General features: G+C 50.1%; 1 protein-coding gene across 2 annotated transcripts in view; it reads left to right on the forward strand.

Annotated features, from left to right (window-relative positions):
- The window catches only part of LOC120913256 (complement factor B-like), an 81176-nt gene that overhangs the window by 39513 nt on the left and 21533 nt on the right, over positions 1–20130 (forward strand). For both annotated transcript variants that reach the window (XM_040323081.1, XM_040323080.1), the window contains exons 10-12: positions 2583–2720; positions 7881–7987; positions 18538–18652. In XM_040323081.1, coding sequence (XP_040179015.1) covers positions 2583–2720; positions 7881–7987; positions 18538–18652 — 360 coding nt within the window. The remainder of the gene's footprint in view (positions 1–2582; positions 2721–7880; positions 7988–18537; positions 18653–20130) is intronic.

The raw sequence follows: 20130 nt of genomic DNA on the forward strand, positions 1-20130 counted from the left end.
GCCCTGATTACATGTTTTGTTGTCCCCTGCGGGGAGATGCCGCTGATCGGCTCTTCTCGCCACACACTCTGTCAGTGTGAGGCGCCGCGCCGATTACCGGCATCTCCGTGTTTACATGTGAATGGCTGTGATTGGAAACAGCTGATCACATGGTTAAAGAGCCGCAGACGTGGCTCTTTACAGAGATCGGGGTCACGCTGTGTCCTAGCAACATGTCGCAGCCGCGCGCCCGTACTAGGATGCCGTCATTAGACGTTGTCCCAGAACGAGAGCCGCACAACCCCGCCGTTATCTGATGGTGGGCGGGCAGCAAGTAATTAAAAAGCTTAGGGGCGGCGGGCAACCTGGCCCCCTGTGACATCACCGACTGGTGCATGCTGTGTCAGTGACATCACAAGAGGGTGGCGTGGATCTTGGGTCGATCCCACACCATTTAAAAGAAAATTTGGTGTGGGGGTTCCCTTCAAAATTCACACCAGATCTAAGGGCCTGGTATGGATTGGGGGAGACCCCCCCACAATGTTTTTTTTTTCGGATCAAATTTGTTTGGATCGGATCAAAACTGATCCAATGTGTGATTCAGATGCGTTCCTATAGAAGGCAATGAGCCTGGAATCTGAATCACACTGCAGTATTTAAAAAATGCACATTAGTCTTTTTAAATTTACAGACAGTTTGCACTGTACCGCACATATGTGAATCGGCATAGAAAGCCAGTTTGAGTCACATGTCATGTGAATTGAATGTGGTTCATAACGCATCCAATTCACATATATGTGAACAGAGCCCTAGGAAGCACCGCTATAATTGATATTGCTTAACCCAGTGGTTCATTATTATCTGTTTACCTTGCCTATTTATTATTATTTGTGTTAAATCTACTACTTATTAGCATCCTCTGTCTGGGTATTGCTGCAAGCAGATTGTATTCTATAATTGACTTGAATTACTTTGAAATACTCAATACAACGGTGTTATTGAAATCCATGCTCATTGGTCCAGATTCAAGAAGCAATTGCGCCCGTGTAACCATAAGTTACACGGCGCAATTGCTTACTTGCTCCGGTGTAACGAGTGCTCCTGATTCAGGAACCTCGTTACACCGACTGCAGCCTAAAATCTGCGCGGCATAAGGCTCTTATGCCTCGCAGATTTTAGGCTGCATTCTTGCGTGTGCCGCTAGGGGGCGTTCCCATTGTGATCAGCGTGTAGTATGCAAATTGCATACTACCAACTGATTCACAAACTTGCGCTGGCCCCGCGCAAGGCAGGTACGGAGTTTCCGTACGGCAACTTTAGCGCAAGGCTGCCCTTTCTAATAGCAGGGGCAGCCAATGCTAAAGTATAGCCGCCGCTCCCGCGCCGTGAAATTTGAATTTCACGGCGTTTGCGTAAGTGATTCGTGAATGGCGCTGGACGCCATTCACGTTCACTTTGAAGCAAATGACGTCCTTGCGATGTCATTTGCCGCAATGCACGTCGGGAAAGTTTCCCGACGGAGCATGCGCTGTACGCTCGGCGCGGGAGCGCGCCTAATTTAAATGATTCCCGCCCCCGGCGGGATCATTTACATTGCGCGCGCTTATGCCGGGCAATTTTGCCGGAGCGCCCTCGCAATTCACGGAGCTACTGCTCCGTGAATCGAGGGCAGCGCAAAATATTTGCGTGAGCGCAGGGCAAAATCGTTGCCCTGTGCCCGCGCAAATATAGCGCAATTCTACCTGAATCTGGGCCATTGCCTTTACTTTGTGCTGAGTATTGTTGGTGGCCAGGTTACTGAACATTGGCCCAGATTCAGGTAGAATTGCGCTATATTTGCGCGGGCACAGGGCAACGATCATTTAAATTAGGCGCGCTCCCGCGCCGAGCGTACAGCGCATGCTCCGTCGGGAAACTTTCCCGACGTGCATTGCGGCAAATGACGTTGCAAGGATGTCATTTGCTTCAAAGTGAACGTGAATGGCGTCCAGCGCCATTCACGAATCACTTACGCAAACGCCGTGAAATTCAAATTTCACGGCGCGGGAGCGGCGGCTATACTTTAGCATTGGCTGCCCCTACTATTAGAAGGGGCAGCCTTGCGCTAAAGTTGCCGTACGGAAACTCCGTACCTGGCTTGCGCGGGGCCCGCGAAGTGTTTATGAATCAGTTGCTAGTATGCAATTTGCATACTACACGCTGATCACAATGGGAACGCCCCCTAGCGGCACACGCAAGAATGCAGCCTAAAATCTGCGAGGCATAAGAGCCTTATGCCGCGTAGATTTTAGGCTGCAGTCGGTGTAACGAGATTCCTGAATCAGGAGCACTCGTTACACCGGAGCAAGTAAGCAATTGCGCCGTGTAACTTATGGTTACACGGGCGCAATTGCTTCTTGAATCTGGGCCACTGTCTGCCTAGTCTGTGTATGAACCTAGAGTGTCAGAAGGGTCAAGGTAATTGCAAGGTCAGGGCAGTTTCAGAGGACAAGCACCACTCATCGGCCCTTCCAGGGGTAGCGCTACACTGACACGGTTTAATAAAAATGGCTTATGCCTTGACAACCCTTATAATGAGGTCAATGTTCCTTTCTCCTGCACAGATATCTATGTGTTCGGCCTGGGAGAAGACATCAGCCAGGATGAGCTCAATGACATTGCCTCCAAAAAGGATAGAGAGAAACACGTCTTCCAGATGGAAAATATAGATGCACTGAAGAAGGCCTTTGATGAAATAATCGGTGAGTAATTTTCTTAATCGTCTATACCAGGGGTCTCAAACTCAAATTACCTGAGGGCCACGAGACAAGTTTTCATATGCCATGGGGGGCCGCATGCAAACTTTCAAACTTCAAAAACAACAGTACTGGTGTCAGCGAACACATTATTAACCCCCAGCACTGGTGTCAGCGAGCGCATTATTACCACCAGCACTGGTGTCAGCGAGCGCATTATTACCACCAGCACTGGTGTAAGTCAGGGTTTGACAAATTTGCTTGGAATCTAGGAGCCAGCTAAAAAAGTTAGGAGCCAGAAAACGCACCCCGTCCCGACGAGCTTGCGCGCAGAAGCGAACACATACGTGAGCAGCGCCCGCATATGTAAACGGTGTTCAAACCACACATGTGAGGTATCGCCGCGATTGGTAGAGTGAGAGCAATAATTATAGCTCCTCTGTAACTTAAAACATGCAACCTGTAGATTTTTTTAAACGTCGCCTATGAAGATTTTAAAGGGTAAAAAAGTTTGTCGGCATTCCACAAGCGGACACAATTTTGAAGCGTGACATGTTGGGTATGAATTTACTCGGCGTAACATTATCTTTCATAATATTAAAAAAAATGGGGATAACTTTACTGTTGTCTTATTTTTTAATTTAAAAAAGTGTAATTTTTTCCCAAAAAAGTGCGCTTGTAAGACCGCTGCGCAAATACGGCGTAACAGAAAGTATTGCAACGATCGCGATTTTATTCTCTAGGGTGTTAGGATAAAAAATATATATAATGTTTGGGGGTTCTAATTAGAGGGAAGAAGATGGCAGTGAAAATAGTGTAAAATGACATTAGAATTGCTGTTTAACTTGTAATGCTTAACTTGTAATACCAACGGCCACCACCAGAGGGCGCCAGCTCACATCTGGTGGTAATAACTTGTAATACCAACGGCTCACCACCAGATGGCTCCAGCTCAAAAAAAAAAAAAAAAAAAAAAAAAATTTTTTTTTTTTTTTTTTTGCTCCCCTCACTTCCACCCTGCCTGCGGGCCATTTATAACTGGTCCGCGGGCCGCAAATGGCCTGCGGGCAGGTACTTTGAGACCACTGGTCTATACAAAAGAAAATGTCATCAGGAAAATGATCTTACCTCATGTTTTTATCAAACAATAAAACATTTAGGCAAAGGGCATATCTGGGTAAAAAAAAAAAACATATTCAGTATTCTCAACAATACATGCACGTTTTCCCCTTGTTTTTTCTCTTAAAAAATGATACAATCACAGAAAATCACAGTACACCTTGATCCTGTGATCTAATTTCCTTGTGTGAGCTGACAACTCTCCTGCTTATGTTAAAGTGGGAGTAAACTCCCATGTTGACATTTACCTATAGGTCAGCCTGTAAAAAGGCTAACATGCAGGTACAGTAAATATCCCCTACACTTGCACCTTTGAAGGGATGCTGGTGACATCATTGACCTGATATGGTCACGTGTCACTGACCTGATAAGGCCATGCGGCTACCCCCACCCCTTTGTGTACATGCAGCTGCAGGGCCGATCTCCCTTCTTTATGTTAGCATGGAGGAACTGCATGCTTGTTGTACTGTACTGTTTCACATGTGGGTTAGCGCCACCTTGTGGCTGATGGCCAAACCACTTCACTGGGGCCCCACATACAGAAAGATAACATCCAGTGACACCTGTCCCAGCACGGACTTCTGAGCAATTTTGAGGGGAATACTGCTTAGCCAGCCCCCCCCCCCCCCCACAAAAAATTAAAAGTCAGGAACTACAAATACTGCAGCTGCTGACTTTTACTATATGCATGGGTGTCCGCTCCATAGGGCAAGGGGGGGCAATAGACCCCCCCTGGAAAATCAAGGTGTTGAAGAGTTTTGCGGCTGCGGGCAGTCTGAGCAGTCCCGGGCTGGATGTCACACAGGCACAGCGAGTGGAGTGAAGCCACCCCCCCTCCAGTGTTTATGTGTACTCAGGGGGAGGGAACCTGCTGTGCCTGTGCCTGTGCCGTGGTGATGGCTGATCTGAGGTACTGAATGGGATGGGGGTCCGTCTGTGCCGAAAGGGGGTTTGTGCTGAATGGGGGGTCCATCTGTGCTGAAGGGGGGGTCTGTACTGAAGGGGGGGGTCTGTGCTGAAGGGGAGGTCCATCTGTGCTGAAGGGGGGTCTGTACATTCTCTAGGCTATATTTATATGAGCATGGAGTGAAGATGGAGTGAAGATGAATTATCTCAAGAGCTATTTCAAACTGCCAGCTGGCCCTGTTATCGGTAAAGCGCCGCTAAAAAGAGACGCTTTGCCATCGTTTTAGCTGCGCCATTCGGCCGCTAGTGGGGCACGTTTAATCCCCGCTAGCGTTTGAAGAAAGGGTTAAATGCGACTGTGTATCGCCGCTGCCAAAGCGCCCCTCCCTGAAAAAATTTCAGCGGACGCCCATGACTATATGGACACTTTCCTGTCAAGCCGATCTTCATATCAGCTGTCTGGTGCAGCCACCTGCCATTCCTGATAAGGGAACCTGGCAGTGAAGCCTTACGGCTTCACAGCCGGTTCTCTACTGCACACGCGTGAAGCGCACTGCGCTTACTAATTATTTCGGCGGTGTAGGAAGGAGGGGGGTCAAACTTACGAGAGATTGTGCCGTGGCCCCCTCTCCCGGAAGTGGAGAGCGGTACCTGTCAAAAACAGGTATCGGTTCTCCCCCTCCCCCTAAAAGGTGTCAGATGTGGCACTGAGGGGGGGGGGGGGAACAGATACTTTTGAGTGGAACTCCGCTTTAAGGACCAGTCCTTTTTCTGACATTTGCTGTTTACAGGTTTTAAATTTGTATTTAATTCAATATTAAATAAGCAACTTTTCATCAAACATGACTTTCTTTCATAAAAAAACTCCATAAGTGGTGAATTGTGATGTCCTCCACCATATACACTAGCAGCTCACCTTCACGTATTGGCCTATGTGTTAAATAGGTCAAAAACACTTTTCACTTTAAATGGGATCAATAACGGCATTATATTGATGGGATATTGTCATACATTGAGAGAACACATTGCTTTTTATTTGGAACACATTCACAGTTTTTTCTATATAAATGTTTGCAAGGAGGTGTCACCATTATTGATAATTTCCAATCATAAGTTTAACCACTTCAACTCCGGATGGTTTAACCCCCTTCATGACCAGGCCATATTTTTTGCAATAAGGCACTGCGTTACTAACTGACATCGACCCTGTACGCAAATAAAATTGATGTCCTTTTTTCCCCCCACAACTAGAGATTTATTTTGGTGGTATTTGATCACCTCAGCGGTTTAATTTTTTTTACGTTATAAGCTAAAAAAGACCAACAATTTTGAAAAAAAAAAAAAAGTATTGTAATGTTTACTTTCTGCTAAAAAACATAAAAATACAAATACAGTGATCAGTGCTAAGAAATATGCACTGTCACTGTACTAATGACACTGGCAGGAAAGGGGCGATCAAACTGTTAAATGTGTCCCTAGGGAGAACTTGCTAACTCTGGGGGGGTGGGTGCTTTAACTGTGGGAAGACAAAGATCCATGTTTCTACTTTGCAGAAACACAGGATCTCTGTCTTCCCTATTAAGAAAAGCTGCGATCTGCCTTGTTTGCATACGCAGATCGCCGTTCTGCCTGTCTCACGAACGATCGGCGGGTCCCGGGGGACATTGTGTCCGCCGGGACCCGCTGATTGGCTCCCGCTGCGTCCAATCACACCGAGAGCGGGTTGCCGGCGGCACACGCGTGCGACCCAGACCCGGAAGTGTCAGATCAGGTACTAGGTACATGATCTGGCACAGAGTGGCCGCCCTGCCTTAATATGTGTGTGTGTGGGGCTGTCGCTAAGCAGTTAACGTTTACTAAGCTGGCGTTGCATTTTATTTCTTTATTTTTTGCTTTGAGGTGTGGGTGTGTATGCAGTCAGGTAAGCCCTTGTATTACATAGTTGAAGGTAAATCTAAAGAAAATTGAATAAGAAAGTTGTATAAAGTATAGCCAGCTTAAAAGTGGTTGCGCAGTAGTTTTTTTCACTTTTCTTCTTTTTTTTTTTGTGAAAGATCACTGCCAGAAAGGTAGATAATAGTATCATTGAAGGCAGTTTAGTGCTGATATTTTTTACTTTTATTTTTTTGCGCCGCTGTCAGGACACAATGGGGTAGATTCAAGAAGCAATTGCGCCTGTGTAACCATAGGTTACACAGCGCAATTGCTTACTTGCCCCGGCGTAACGAGTGCTCCTGATTCAGGAACCTCGTTACGCCGACTGCAGCCTAAGATCTGCGCGGCATAAGGCTCTTATGCCCGCATATCTTAGGCTGCATTCTTGCGATGGCCGCTAGGTGGCGTTCCCGTTGTGCTCAGCGTATAGTATGCAAATTGCTTACTAACACCGATTCACAACGTTGCGCGAGCCCTGCGTACGCAATTTACGTCGTTTACGTACGGCGGTTTTCGCGCAAGGCTGCCCCTGCTATTAGCAGGGGCAGCCCATGTTACGTATACCCGTCGTTCCCGCGTCGCGAAATTTGAATTTTACGTAGTTTGCGTAAGTGAATCGTGAATGGCGCTGGACGCCATTCACGTTCACTTTGAAGCAAATGACGTCCTTGCGACGTCATTTGCCGCAATGCACGTCGGGAAAGTTTCCCGACGGAGCATGCGCTCTACGATCGGCGCGGGAACGCGCCTAATTTAAATGATTCCCGCCACCCTACGGGATCATTTAAATTGCGTGCTCTTGCGCCGGGCATTTTGCCGGCGCGCCCGGGCAATTTACGGAGCTTCTGCTCCGTGAATCAAGGGCAGCGCAAAAAAATTGCTGAGGGCGCAGGGCAAAATCGTTGCCCTGCGCCTCCGTAATAAATGCGTAAATCTCTTTGAATCCGGCCCAATGTTCCTAATGATGACTCTTCAATTCCCCCCCCCCCCCCCTATATTTTCAGATGAAACGGCGTAGGCAAGTTACGTCGGCGGGATGAAGCCTGTTTTTAGGCGCATTTTAGTTTGTGGGTCTGGCGCACACATACGCCAGGCGCACATTTGCACTACATCGGCGTAAAGTGATTTACGTCGGCGAAAGTGCTTTGTGAATCTGGGCCAATGTTCCTAATGATGACTCTTCAATTTCCCCCCCTATATTTTCAGATGAAACAAGTGCATTTGAGATGTGTGGGCTCTCCAAGGATCATTCAGAAGAAGACACAAAAGATAATAATGAAAAATATCCATGGATTGCCAAACTTACAATCACTGTAAGTAGGGAACACTAATTTCTTACCCAGACTAGCAATGTGGGGGTAACCATGTAAAACATTTTTGCATACATACATGTGTAATGTCATTGAAGAAATATACATGTCTAAACGTGAATACTTTTTAGGTACTTGCCTTATGCAGGATTTTATTGGTTGTTCTGCCAATAAACCTACTTTCTTTCTATGCAGAAAATAAGCATATTCTGGTATTAATGAAACCGAATGCCCCGTACACACGACTGGGTTTTCCGACGGGAAAACTGCGAAGAGAGCTTTTGGCCGGGAACCCCGGCCAGTGGCGGCTGGTGCTCCATTATTTTGGGGGGGCGCAAACAAAGCCCCAACCAACCCCATACCCCCCCCCCCCCCAGTCACTCGCCCACACTAGGTCCTACAGATAGATAGATTTACAGACAGATAAATAGAAAGACAGACATTGTGTGGAAATAGAGACAGATGGATAAATATACAGACAATGGGTAGGAGGGGGAGACAGACAGATAGAAATTTGGTGGGAGGGGGAGAATGAGAGATAGATAGATAGATAGATAGATAGATAGATAGATAGATAGATAGATAGATAGACATACAGATAGATAGATAGATAGATAGATAGATAGATAGATAGATAGATAGATAGATAGATAGATAGATAGATAAACATATAGATAGATAGACATACAGATTGATAGATAGATAGATAGATAGACAGATAGAGATATAGATAGATAGATAGATAGATAGATAGATAGATAGATAGATAGACCCAATGTCTGTCTGTCTAAGGGGAAGAATGAGAGATAGATACATAAGACAGACAGATGAGAGAGAGATTTAGTGGTGAATAGGAGAAGCATTTGCTACGATCAGCAGTCCCCCATCCCCCCTCCCTTCTGCTCTCCTCTCGAGTTCCGCTGCACACAGCTTCAAGTCAGTATGCTCGGCTCAAACTGACTTTGAAGGGAGGGGGATCCTGCTTCACCTTTGCCCCAAGCTATTCACTCGTAATCTGCTGGTCAAGACAGAGACATGTGCCTGGCAGGAGAGAGGACCTCTCCTGCCAGGCACATGTCTCTGTCTTGACCAGCAGATTACTAGTGAATAGATTGGGGCAAAGGTGAAGCAGGATCCCCCTCCCTTCACACTACATGAAAAGGTAACCCATACTGTACCTGGCCTCCTGCAAAAAACCCTCTTAAGACCTCCCCTTAAGTACCACCACTATAGATATTAACTAGACTGACACAAAAGTGTTGGGAAAAAATTGGCCGTTGTACGGCCCCCTTTTATTTAAATAAATAATTTAACAATAACCAAAACACAAAGTAAAGCATCTTATTATGGCTGCCGATCCCTGGAGGCACTAACCAGCAAACTATTTTCCCTTATATCTGCTTAACCACTACCTGGTCCCTGCCGCATTGCACCGACTCGGGGACGACCACCTTCAGCAGATATATACCATTCCTTTGCCAGTTAATCCCCATAACTGGTATTCACCGGGGACCCATACCTGAGATGTGTCCCCACCCATTAAATTCCATAACCTTTTTTACCATGCCTCCAAAGACCCAACCACCACCCACGTGACCGTACCAAAAAGGAAACCAAATACAACAAAAAAAAACAAATCAATAAAAGAAAGATCACAAAAACCGTGGCACCCCGTACTCGCAGACCAGACTCCAATTAATGTAGGGCGGGTGGGCGGGAACTTTCTTCCTCCTCGAGTGCCTGCCTCACGCTGTGCCGCGCGCCGTAACTCCCCCACTGCCCCTCCCACAAATATGAACGGGCCAATCCCCTGTCTGACACCTTCCCGCCTGAAGGTTAACCCTATCTGGCCCAGGCTGCTGGGCACCTTTTCATGCCGCCCTACGCCTATGTCTTCTTTTCTTGCTCCGGGCTTCCTTGAAAAGGTAACCCATACTGTACCTGGCCTCCTGCAAAAAACCCTCTTAAGACCTCCCCTTAAGTACCACCACTATAGATATTAACTAGACTGACACAAAAGTGTTGGGAAAAAATTGGCCGTTGTACGGCCCCCTTTTATTTAAATAAATAATTTAACAATAACCAAAACACAAAGTAAAGCATCTTATTATGGCTGCCGATCCCTGGAGGCACTAACCAGCAAACTATTTTCCCTTATATCTGCTTAACCACTACCTGGTCCCTGCCGCATTGCACCGACTCGGGGACGACCACCTTCAGCAGATATATACCATTCCTTTGCCAGTTAATCCCCATAACTGGTATTCACCGGGGACCCATACCTGAGATGTGTCCCCACCCATTAAATTCCATAACCTTTTTTACCATGCCTCCAAAGACCCAACCGCCACAGCGCAAGGTGTGAAACCTCACACCTCTGCGCCCCGCCAGAAACGAACAGCTCTCTGGATGCCCTCCTGTAGACCCAGATTCCACAAATCCGTGCCCACCGAGTTCAGGTGCACCCCATCCTCTCGGAGGTACCTCCAAGTTTCCAACTCAAGTTCCCGGTGACGCACCACCAAACCACCAACGCGAGCCACGAACTTCCCAATCTCCTTGTTGGCTTTTACCCGGGCCCTGTTTACCTTTGACACCGACCTGGCGTGTCGCCAAGCAGTGCGCCCTACCATATCTGACCACACCACCATCATACGGGGAAAAGCAGACTGCAGCCGAAGCACGTCCAGCTTGACGTCTCGAATGAAGTGCCTGCTTGACCGGGCACCCAGGTCGTTGCCACCCACATGCAGGACCAGGACGTCCGGAGGCCTAGCCCACCTAGCAGCCCTGTGCACCTCTGGGACCACCCTTCCCCATAACAGCCCCGGGATACCCACCCACCGGACAACTGCTTCTGACCTGGGAAACCCTAGCTGTCGGCCATCCGGCCGGACATCAGCCCTTTTTGCTCCCCAGCGGACAAACGAGTGGCCCAGAATCCACACTAGGCAGACGCGATCTGAAAGACAAAACGACCAACATAACACACTCGAACTCAATGCCACACCCAGAAACCCTCAAGAAAAGAAAGTGACAAGTGGAAACGAAAAACAGCAGACACCACCCAGTCACCCCCCAAACTAAACCAGATGAGGTCGAACATAAATCTTGAACCTGTCGGACTCCCACCTGCCAATGCGTTTTACAACCGCCGCATCCAAACCCCAGCGGGCGGCCTCGGTAGCCGCCCCAATCCGAAAGGAATGCGAGGAGAAACTGCGAGCCGCAATGCCCGCTGCAGTGAGGCAGCGGCGCATCACCGATACGAACTGAAAGGTAGACAACGCAGACCCGTCAACATGGACCAAAAAGGAACCTGACACCTCCGGGCGAACCCCCAGATACGCCCCAACCACCACCACCGGGCAAATGTCAGATCCCGGCACCCGCCGTAAGCGTACCAGCGCCCCCTTTCCCGCCTGATCCGTCTTGGACCGTCGGATGAAAAGTCTGACCGACTCCCCATCCCAACTGACATCCGTTGCCGCCAAACCACCCTGAGCCACCCTTGAGGGACTAACCAACTCCCCCACTCTAAGGGCGCCGTAAAAGGCAAGGGCGAAAGCCGCCCTGAACAGCAACGTCTCAAAAACGGACGTGCAAACCGAGGACGTCTGCAACAATAATGTCCGTAAAATATCAAAAGTGATAGCCCCTCAAGGCTTGTTTGACCATAAACTCTTTGGTGAAATCCGGCAAGCACCGGATCCTGAACCAAAAAGCCAGTCCCGCTAGCCGCCGGCGCATGACCGATACGGACACCCCCTCGGCAAAACACAAGCAGACAAAGTAAACCACAAGCCGGCAATACTCCCCGCTGCCGCCGTCTAAACTTACCCGCTGTAACAACGCCTCCCACTCTCTCCAGACCTTAGAGTAGAACGACCACGTCGACTCGCTCAAGGACTTCCGAATCAGCCCGAAGGCGATTCCAGCGCAATTCGCCACAGATGAGGAGGACAAGGCGTTCCGTGCTCTTCCGCTCCTGGCGCCAACTCCCGAAACCTGTCCAACTGAAAACGGGAAAGCGCGTCAGCCACCGTGTTCTCCACCCCCGGAATGTGCACCGCATACAAGAAAACATTCAGACGGAGACGAGCCAGAACCAGATACTGCAGCACTCTAACCACCGGGGGAGAGGACCCAGATAGGGAGTTAATGACCAGCACCACCCCCAAGTTGTCGCAATGGAGGCGGACCTTCTTGTTGCCGAACACAGAGCCCCAAAGTTCCAGCGCAACCACTACCGGAAAAAGTTCCAGCAGTACCAAATTTTTCAAGAAACCCGCCTGACCCCACTCAGCAGGCCAACGCTCCGCACTCCACCTACCACCGAGGAACGCGCCATACCCCGTGGACCCAGCCGCGTCCGTGAACAGCTCAAGGTCGTAGTTGCTGACCGGCCCCTCGATCCAGATAGACCTGCCATTGTATTCGTCCAAAAAGTCGCGCCACACCCCGAGGTCAGCCCTGTGTTCCAACTTCAGCCTAATAAAATGCCCGGGCGAGGTGACCCCGGCCGTGGCAGCCGACAACCGTCTGCAAAAAATCCTGCCCATGGGCATGATACGACAAGCAAAATTGAGCTTGCCCAGAAGAGACTGCAGGTCCCGTAACCGAATCTTCGTTTTACACGCCGCCAGACCGACCTCCTCTTTCAATGCCCAAAGTTTATTGTCAGGCAGACGACATTCCATCGCCCTGGAATCGATTTCGATCCCCAAGAACTTGATCACCTCCGCGGGGCCTTCCGTCTTATCCCTCGCCAACGGCACGCCAAAACGCTCCATCAGGTGTTGTATTGTAGCCAGCAGCACACCACACACCTTGGACGCAGGGGGGCCAACGCACAAGAAATCGTCAAGATAGTGAATGACGGAGTTGACGCCCGCCACATCCCTGACCACCCATTCCAGAAAGGAGCTAAATGTCTCGAACAGAGAGCACGATATAGAGCATCCCATCGGCAGGCAGCGATCGACATAGAAGGCCCCCAACCACCAACAACCTAACAGGTGAAAACTACGCGGGTGAACCGGAAGGAGGCGAAAAGCCGCCTCAATGTCTGTCTTTGCCATAAGAGCCCCCTGTCCGTAGCGCCGTACCCAAAACACTGCGGCGTCAAAAGAGGTATACGACACCGCACATGCCCCGGGGTCAATGGCATCATTGACCGAGCCACCTTTCGGAAACGAAAGATGATGGATAAGCCGAAACTTGTTGGGCTCCTTCTTAGGAACGACGCCCAAAGGCGAAACCACCAAATCCTCCAATGGGGGGTATGGGAAAGGGCCGCCCATGCGGCCCAAAGACACTTCCTTGGCCAGCTTCTCAGAGACCACCTCCGCGTGCAGCAATGCGGACCTCAAGTTGTCCGCCGGCAGGGGAATCCTTGGGAGGGCACACGGAATCACAAAACCATCCGTGAAACCCTCCCGCAACAAACGGGCAGCCGCCCGATCCGGATACCTACTTAGAAAGGGGGACATCCTGTCCACCCTCACCGGGGTCCGACCTTTTTCCCGTAACATCTCCGGCGCGTGATTTTCCGGCTTTAAAACAGCGAGAGAAGGGGTGCGCTCCCCCGCAGTGGGAGCATTCGTGTTTGTATCAGCAGGCAGTTCCGAACTTGCAAGAGCCCTCATTGAACTGCCAACACTGACCCCGCTTTTTTGTGGCCGACTGTCCCGGGGTGGAAGGACTTCCGGCCCCCGACTGAAAGGACGACGTCGACGCCCGCGGAGACGACATGAGTTTCATCCACAAACTGATGTCCTTATGGTCCCACCTCAACGCCGGACGTATGGCTTTGCGTTGACGAAATTGTTCGTCATAGCGCAGCCACGCCACACCGCCGTACACCCTCTGGGCCTCGCCAATGGAGTCCAGGTAGCAAAAAAGCGGCGAACAATTCTCCGGCGCACGTTCGCCAATGACGCTCGCCAAAATGGCGAAAGCCTGCAGCCAGTTACTGAAAGTGCGCGGAATCAAACGATAGCGACGTTTCTCTTCGTCCTCCTTCTTGGAGTCCTCGAGCTTCACCCTGTCCAAGTTAAATTTTTCCAGCGGGAGCAGCGTGAAGATCTCCACGTATTCCCCCCGCCAGATTTTTTCCCGCACTTCCTGTTTTAAGTGAGCCCCGAGCGGTCCCTCGAAGCAGACGTAGACCTCGCACTTGGCCGAATCGGCCAGGCGGATAAGGTCCGACTTCTTGCCCGCCTCCTTCTCGGGCCCCGACGACGAAACCGCTTCCTCCCCCTGGACCACTGCTGCAACCGACGCGGCCCCCTGTACAGCTGGCACGGGAACGGCCCCCGCACCCTCCTGCGCACGCCCCGAGTCCGCGACCCAGGCCGACACCGGCGGAGAGCCCGCCGCTGCGCCCGCCTCAAAGCGCTGTACCAACGACCGTAGCCCGACCATCAGGTCGCGCAAAGCCCCGGCACCTACCCCCCCAGTTACGGAAGGTGCGGTCCCCACTGTGGGACCCCCCTTCTCCACCTGGCTACCCCCAGCCCCAGACACACATAAAGAAGAAGGCAGTAAAGAAGATTGAGAGTTAGACAAGGACTTACCGGGCCGAACCGGACGAGATCCCGCCGTTGCCGAGCCGGAATCCACCGTGGCCCCACGAACTGGAGCGATGTCCTCGGTGTCGCTGGACAGTTCACCCTCCGAGCCGGACGATTCATGGAAAGCGCCTGTAAGCCGGGCTGGGGATGTTGTACCGCCCGCCGAAGGCCCCGGCTGTTCGTCGTCCGTTCTGCGTCGCTGTGTAGCAGGCCTGGATGCCCCCGTCACGACAGGATGGACCCTCTTCACCCCCCCCCCCGACGGGAGGGGCCTTGCTTCCGACCTCCGTGTCAGTAACCCTTGGACCCCGACTGGATCCAGGTGTGGAGGGGTCGCCGGCCGTCAAAGGCTGCATCCTCGGACCCGCAGTCATACTCCTCCCCCGCTGAGCTGCCACCGCAACACGCACCGGGGATGGCGCCGCAATCTCCTGGGTCTTCTTCCGAACCGGGACCGGGGATGGGGAATGGCTCTGTCCCCGTCCCGCGCGGCTCCGCCTGCGTCGGGGATTCCTCCCGGCTCCCGCACCTGCTCCGGATGGTGGAGGCAGGGACGGATGAGCCCGAGGGTCCGTTACCGGGCTCCCAATGTGGCGCTGAGCCGTGGGTGCAGGCGAGGGACTGTAGCGCTCCGGTGGGTGAGCCCGCCGACCACGCCGCCCCCGCAAAACTGGCAGATCCCTGGCGGCCGCACCCTGAAGGGCTGCAATCTGGCTCTGCAACCAGTCCGTCCCCATGATGGCCGCCATGTCCTGGAGCTGAGTCGCCAGGTCCCGGGGATCCGCCATTAAACAGGAGGAGAGCTAAGAGGTCAGTGCACTAACTTTCTTCCTCCTCGAGTGCCTGCCTCACGCTGTGCCGCGCGCCGTAACTCCCCCACTGCCCCTCCCACAAATATGAACGGGCCAATCCCCTGTCTGACACCTTCCCGCCTGAAGGTTAACCCTATCTGGCCCAGGCTGCTGGGCACCTTTTCATGCCGCCCTACGCCTATGTCTTCTTTTCTTGCTCCGGGCTTCCTTTACTTTTGCCATGCAGTGGTAACTTTATCTTAACCAACCAATCAGATTTTTATTTATTTTTTCCCAAAACTGTACTAAGACTAAAATCATGATTAGGATCTGATTGGTTTCTGCCACACACCATAACACTCAGCAGTCCCACCCTCCCCCGTCCGTAAAGCTCTGCAGCAGCTGAGAAAAGTGATCAGACTCAGAGGTGGGGGGGGGGCCAGGGTCACTGCTGGGTGGAACAGTCAGTGAGTTTGCCGCTCTGGCTGCAGAGGAGTCTGAGGAGGGAGAAGCATGATGCCGTCGGCAGGACACAGTAGTATTCAGCTCACTGCTGGGTGGAACAGTCACTGAGCTTGCCGCTCTGGCTGCAGAGGAGTCCGAGGAGGGGGAAGCATGATGCCGGGAGAGAGAGACATGCAGGGAGGGGGAGCAATACTAAGGTCAGCTGTTGCAATCACTCACCTGGTGCTCTAGTACAGTGGTCATCAACCTTGTCCTGCAGGGCCCACTAACAGGCCAGGTTTGCAAAATAACTGAAATACATCACAGCTGATATCATTTGCTCCTCAGTGATTGCAGTATTCTAGACTACATCTCCCCAAGGTAATACATAAAACCTGGCCTTTTAGTGGGCCCTGCAGGACAGGGTTGATGACCACTGCTCTAGTACACTGCCAGCTCTGCATCTCCATCCGCTGCAAGTGCTCCCCCCCCCCGCCGCACACTTTGATTGATAGGGTCCCGGACAGTTGCACTCCTGCTCCACAAGTTCTAGTGAGCCAGTCGGGAAACTGGAAGTGACGCGGCAGTACCGAAAAAGCACCGCCCAATCACCCTCCGGTCCCGACTCTCGGCCAATAAAAAAGACAGGACAGGAGCCAGGGACAAATCAGCAGAGAGTGGGAGTGTGTGCGGGCTCACAGCTTGTGCCCTGCACACGCCCTAAACACGGGCAAATCAGCTTCCCAGCTTGCAATCAGCTGATTGCAAGCTGGGAAGCTTCCCATAGACTGCCGTGTGTCCGGCGCCCGGACGTTCTTAATGTGACTTTTTTTTTACATTTTTTTTTTGTCAAAAGCATTGGGGGGGCGGCGCCCAGGCGCCCCCTATGGACGGGCCGCCACTGATCCCGGCCCTGTGTATGCTCCCCTCGCAATTTTTCCAACGGGAAAACTGTCAAACCCGCCAGCAAAAAAAAAGAGAACCAGCTCTCCTTTTTTTCCCGTCGGAAATCCAGAGCGTGTTTACAGGGCATAAGGCTTCACACACACAGACAGAAGAAACGCTGATTTTAGGCTGGGTTCACATTGCTCGCAGAACGCTCGCGGCAGGAAGTCCCGGTCACACTCTTCTGTCATGCAAATTGAATCCAAACCAAAATCCTATTTGCATAAGTGTAAACCCAGCCTGAGAGGCATTTTCTTTTTTGCGTTTTGCTGTCCCGCACCCTCAATCATATGACATTCTCCCCTTCTTAGCGCGCAGCATGGTGATCGGTGGTCAGTCAGCACACCACTGATCAGGGTAAAGAGCCAATCTATTGACGTAGCTTTAGGTGCACACTGTGCAGAGGACACAGACAGTACACAAAGTGAAAATATTGCAGCTAGTACAATCACCTGCCTGCCTGTCAGTATATTAGGAAGAGCGGATCTAGCTAAACTCAATACTGTGTATAAATATATATAGAACACCTGGGATGCATATATATCCTCTACACACTGTGGGCCAGATCCGCCGTCGTATCTCTGAGATCCGACGGTCGGATCTATGCGACTGATTCATAAGAATCAGTTCCGCATAGATCTCCCTTAGATCCGACTGGTGTAAGTGACTTACACCGTCGGATCTTAGGCTGCAATCTCCTGCCGGCCGCTAGGTGTCGCCTCGGTCTTTTACATGTCGGATATGCAAATGAGGAGAACCGCCGATTCAGTAACGAACGCCCGCCCGTCGCTTTTTTTTTACGTCGTTTGCGTTCGGCTTTTTCCGGCGGATAGTTACCCCTGCTATAGCAGGGGTAACTGCGGCGTTTCCTATGTTTAGTATGGCCGTCGTTCCCGCGCCGAGTTTTACATTTTAACGTCGTTTGCGTACGTCGATATAGAATTTGGCTCGACGCAGGTTACGCTCACGCCGAAACCACTGACGTCCTAGCGACGTCAGTGTGAGCAATGCATGCCGGGAAATTTAGCCGGCCGCGCATGCGCATTTAAATCGGCGCGGGGATGCGCCTGATTTAAATACTACACTCCCCCTGGCCGCGGAATTTGAATTCCGCCGGGGGAGTTACGATCCGCCGGTGCAAGTTTCGAGGTAAGTGCTTTGTGAATACAGCACTAGCCTCGCAAAAGTGCACCGGCGGATCGTAAATCACATAGATTACGCGGATCTAAAGATCCGCTAATCTATGTGAATCTGCCCCGTAACTAGCCTGCCTGCTCTATTTAACTCCCAAAAAAAATCAGCCAGCAATGCACTGCGATGCCGCAGTGAATTATGGGCCGTGACACGCCACTCGAATTTGTCGCGAACGGCCCGTAACGTTCGTATTTCGACGAACGTTTGAACATACGATGTTCGAGTCGAACATGAGTTTGACTCGAACACAAAGTTCATCCCTACTGGTGTGTGTTTTTTATAGGGCCGGGCAGCTGTAACCAAAACCTCCAATCTCATCTCATTGATTGGACTCCAGTTGGCTGACACCTCACTCCAATTAGCTCTTGGAGATGTCATTAGTCTAGGGGTTCACATACTTTTTCCACCTGCACTGTTAATGTTTACATGGTGTGTTCAATAAAAACATGGTAACATTTAATTCTTTGTGTGTTATTAGTTTAAGCAGACTATTGTTGTGACTTAGATGAAGATCAGATCACATTTTATGACCAATTTGTGCAGAAATCTATATACTTCCAGGTATTTGAGGAGGTTGCTCACTCTGACCATTGTATCCTTCCAGAGGCCGGGAGGAGTGGAGAGCTGTAAAGGATCCATTGTTACCAAAAACTTCATTCTGACTGCTGCTCACTGCTTCCACTTGGATGATGAAGCGCACTTTGTCAATGTGGAATTAGGTAAGTGGTGCTGTAGAAGCTGCCATCCTGGTAACTTTATGTACAAAATAAATAAAGGAGAACTTCAGTTAACAACATTTTTGGAAGCTCCATTAGATAGAAAGTAATAATCTTCAATGACATGTGGGCCCTATAAAAGGAAATGAAGATTGGCCACAGTCTGCAAATTGGCCACAAAAATACAGTGAGGTCATGGCTCTGCATAGACTAGGCATGTGCATTTCGTTTCGTTCCGAATCGAAATTCGGACACATTTTTCATTATTCGGATGCATACGAATTCCCGAATTGTAATATTAATGAATTTAACCGAATCCGAATGAACGTTTTCGAATCGAAAACCCACGGACGAAATTCGACTCGAATTCGAAAACAAATTCTATTCGAATCGAATTCGAAAACAATTTGATTCGAAAACAAATTCGAATGAAAATTGAAAGCAAATTTGAATCAAAATCTAAAAAATATAAATCGATTTCTAAAAAAGAATACAATAAAATAGAATATAAAATAATAATAAAAATTCAATGCAATACGATTGCTGACTAAAGTTAGGGCACCCAAAACGACGACTAACTTTGCGACGGGAAACTAGACTAGCGGCGACGTAGCGAACGTGAAAATCCATCGTGGATCGCCGTAACTCCTAATTTGCATACCCGATGCTGGTTTACGACGCGAACTCCCCCCAGCGGCGGCCGCGGTACTGCATCCTAAGATCCGACAGTGTAAAACAATTACACCTGTCGGATCTTATGGATATCTATGCGTAACTGATTCTATGAAAGAAACAGAGATACGACGGCGTATCAGGAGATACGCCGTCGTATCCCTTTTGTGAATCTGGCCCTAAATGCCCTGGCATTGGTGGTCAGTGGATGTAATAAATGCCCTGATGTCATTGGTCAGTAGAAGTAATAAATGTTCTTGTGTCAGTGGTCAGTTGGAGCACTAAATACCTTGGTGTCAATAGAAGTAATAAATGCCCCAGCGTCAGTGGCCTGTGGGAGTAATAAGTGTTTCAGCAAGGTTATTAAATCTTCCAGAATCGGTAGTCATTGTAAGAAATGGTGCATCCTCATTGGTGGTCAGTGGGAGGAAGCCCCATCATTGGTGGACAGCTGCGAGACAACCCCATCATTGGTGGTCAGTGGTCAAAATATAATGGCCCATCATTGGTGGTCAGTGGGAGACAGCCCCATCATTGGTGGTCAGTGGTCAAAATATAATGGCCTATCATTGGTGGTCAGTGGGAGGAATGTTGCCTCACCATTGGAGGTTGGCCAGAGGAATGAAGCCCTTTTATTGGTGGTCAGTGGGAGAAATGTTTCCCCATCATTGCTGGCCAGTGGTAGGAATGTAGTCCCATCTGTGGTCAGTTAAGGAATGTAGCCCAATCACTAGTGGTCAGTGAGAAGAATAAAGCCCTATCATTGGTGGTTAGTGGCCATACTTTTCTGGAAGAAACCATTTATTTCT

The sequence above is a fragment of the Rana temporaria genome, chromosome 9 (assembly GCF_905171775.1).
Source record: "Rana temporaria chromosome 9, aRanTem1.1, whole genome shotgun sequence".
Classification (NCBI taxonomy): domain Eukaryota; kingdom Metazoa; phylum Chordata; class Amphibia; order Anura; family Ranidae; genus Rana; species Rana temporaria.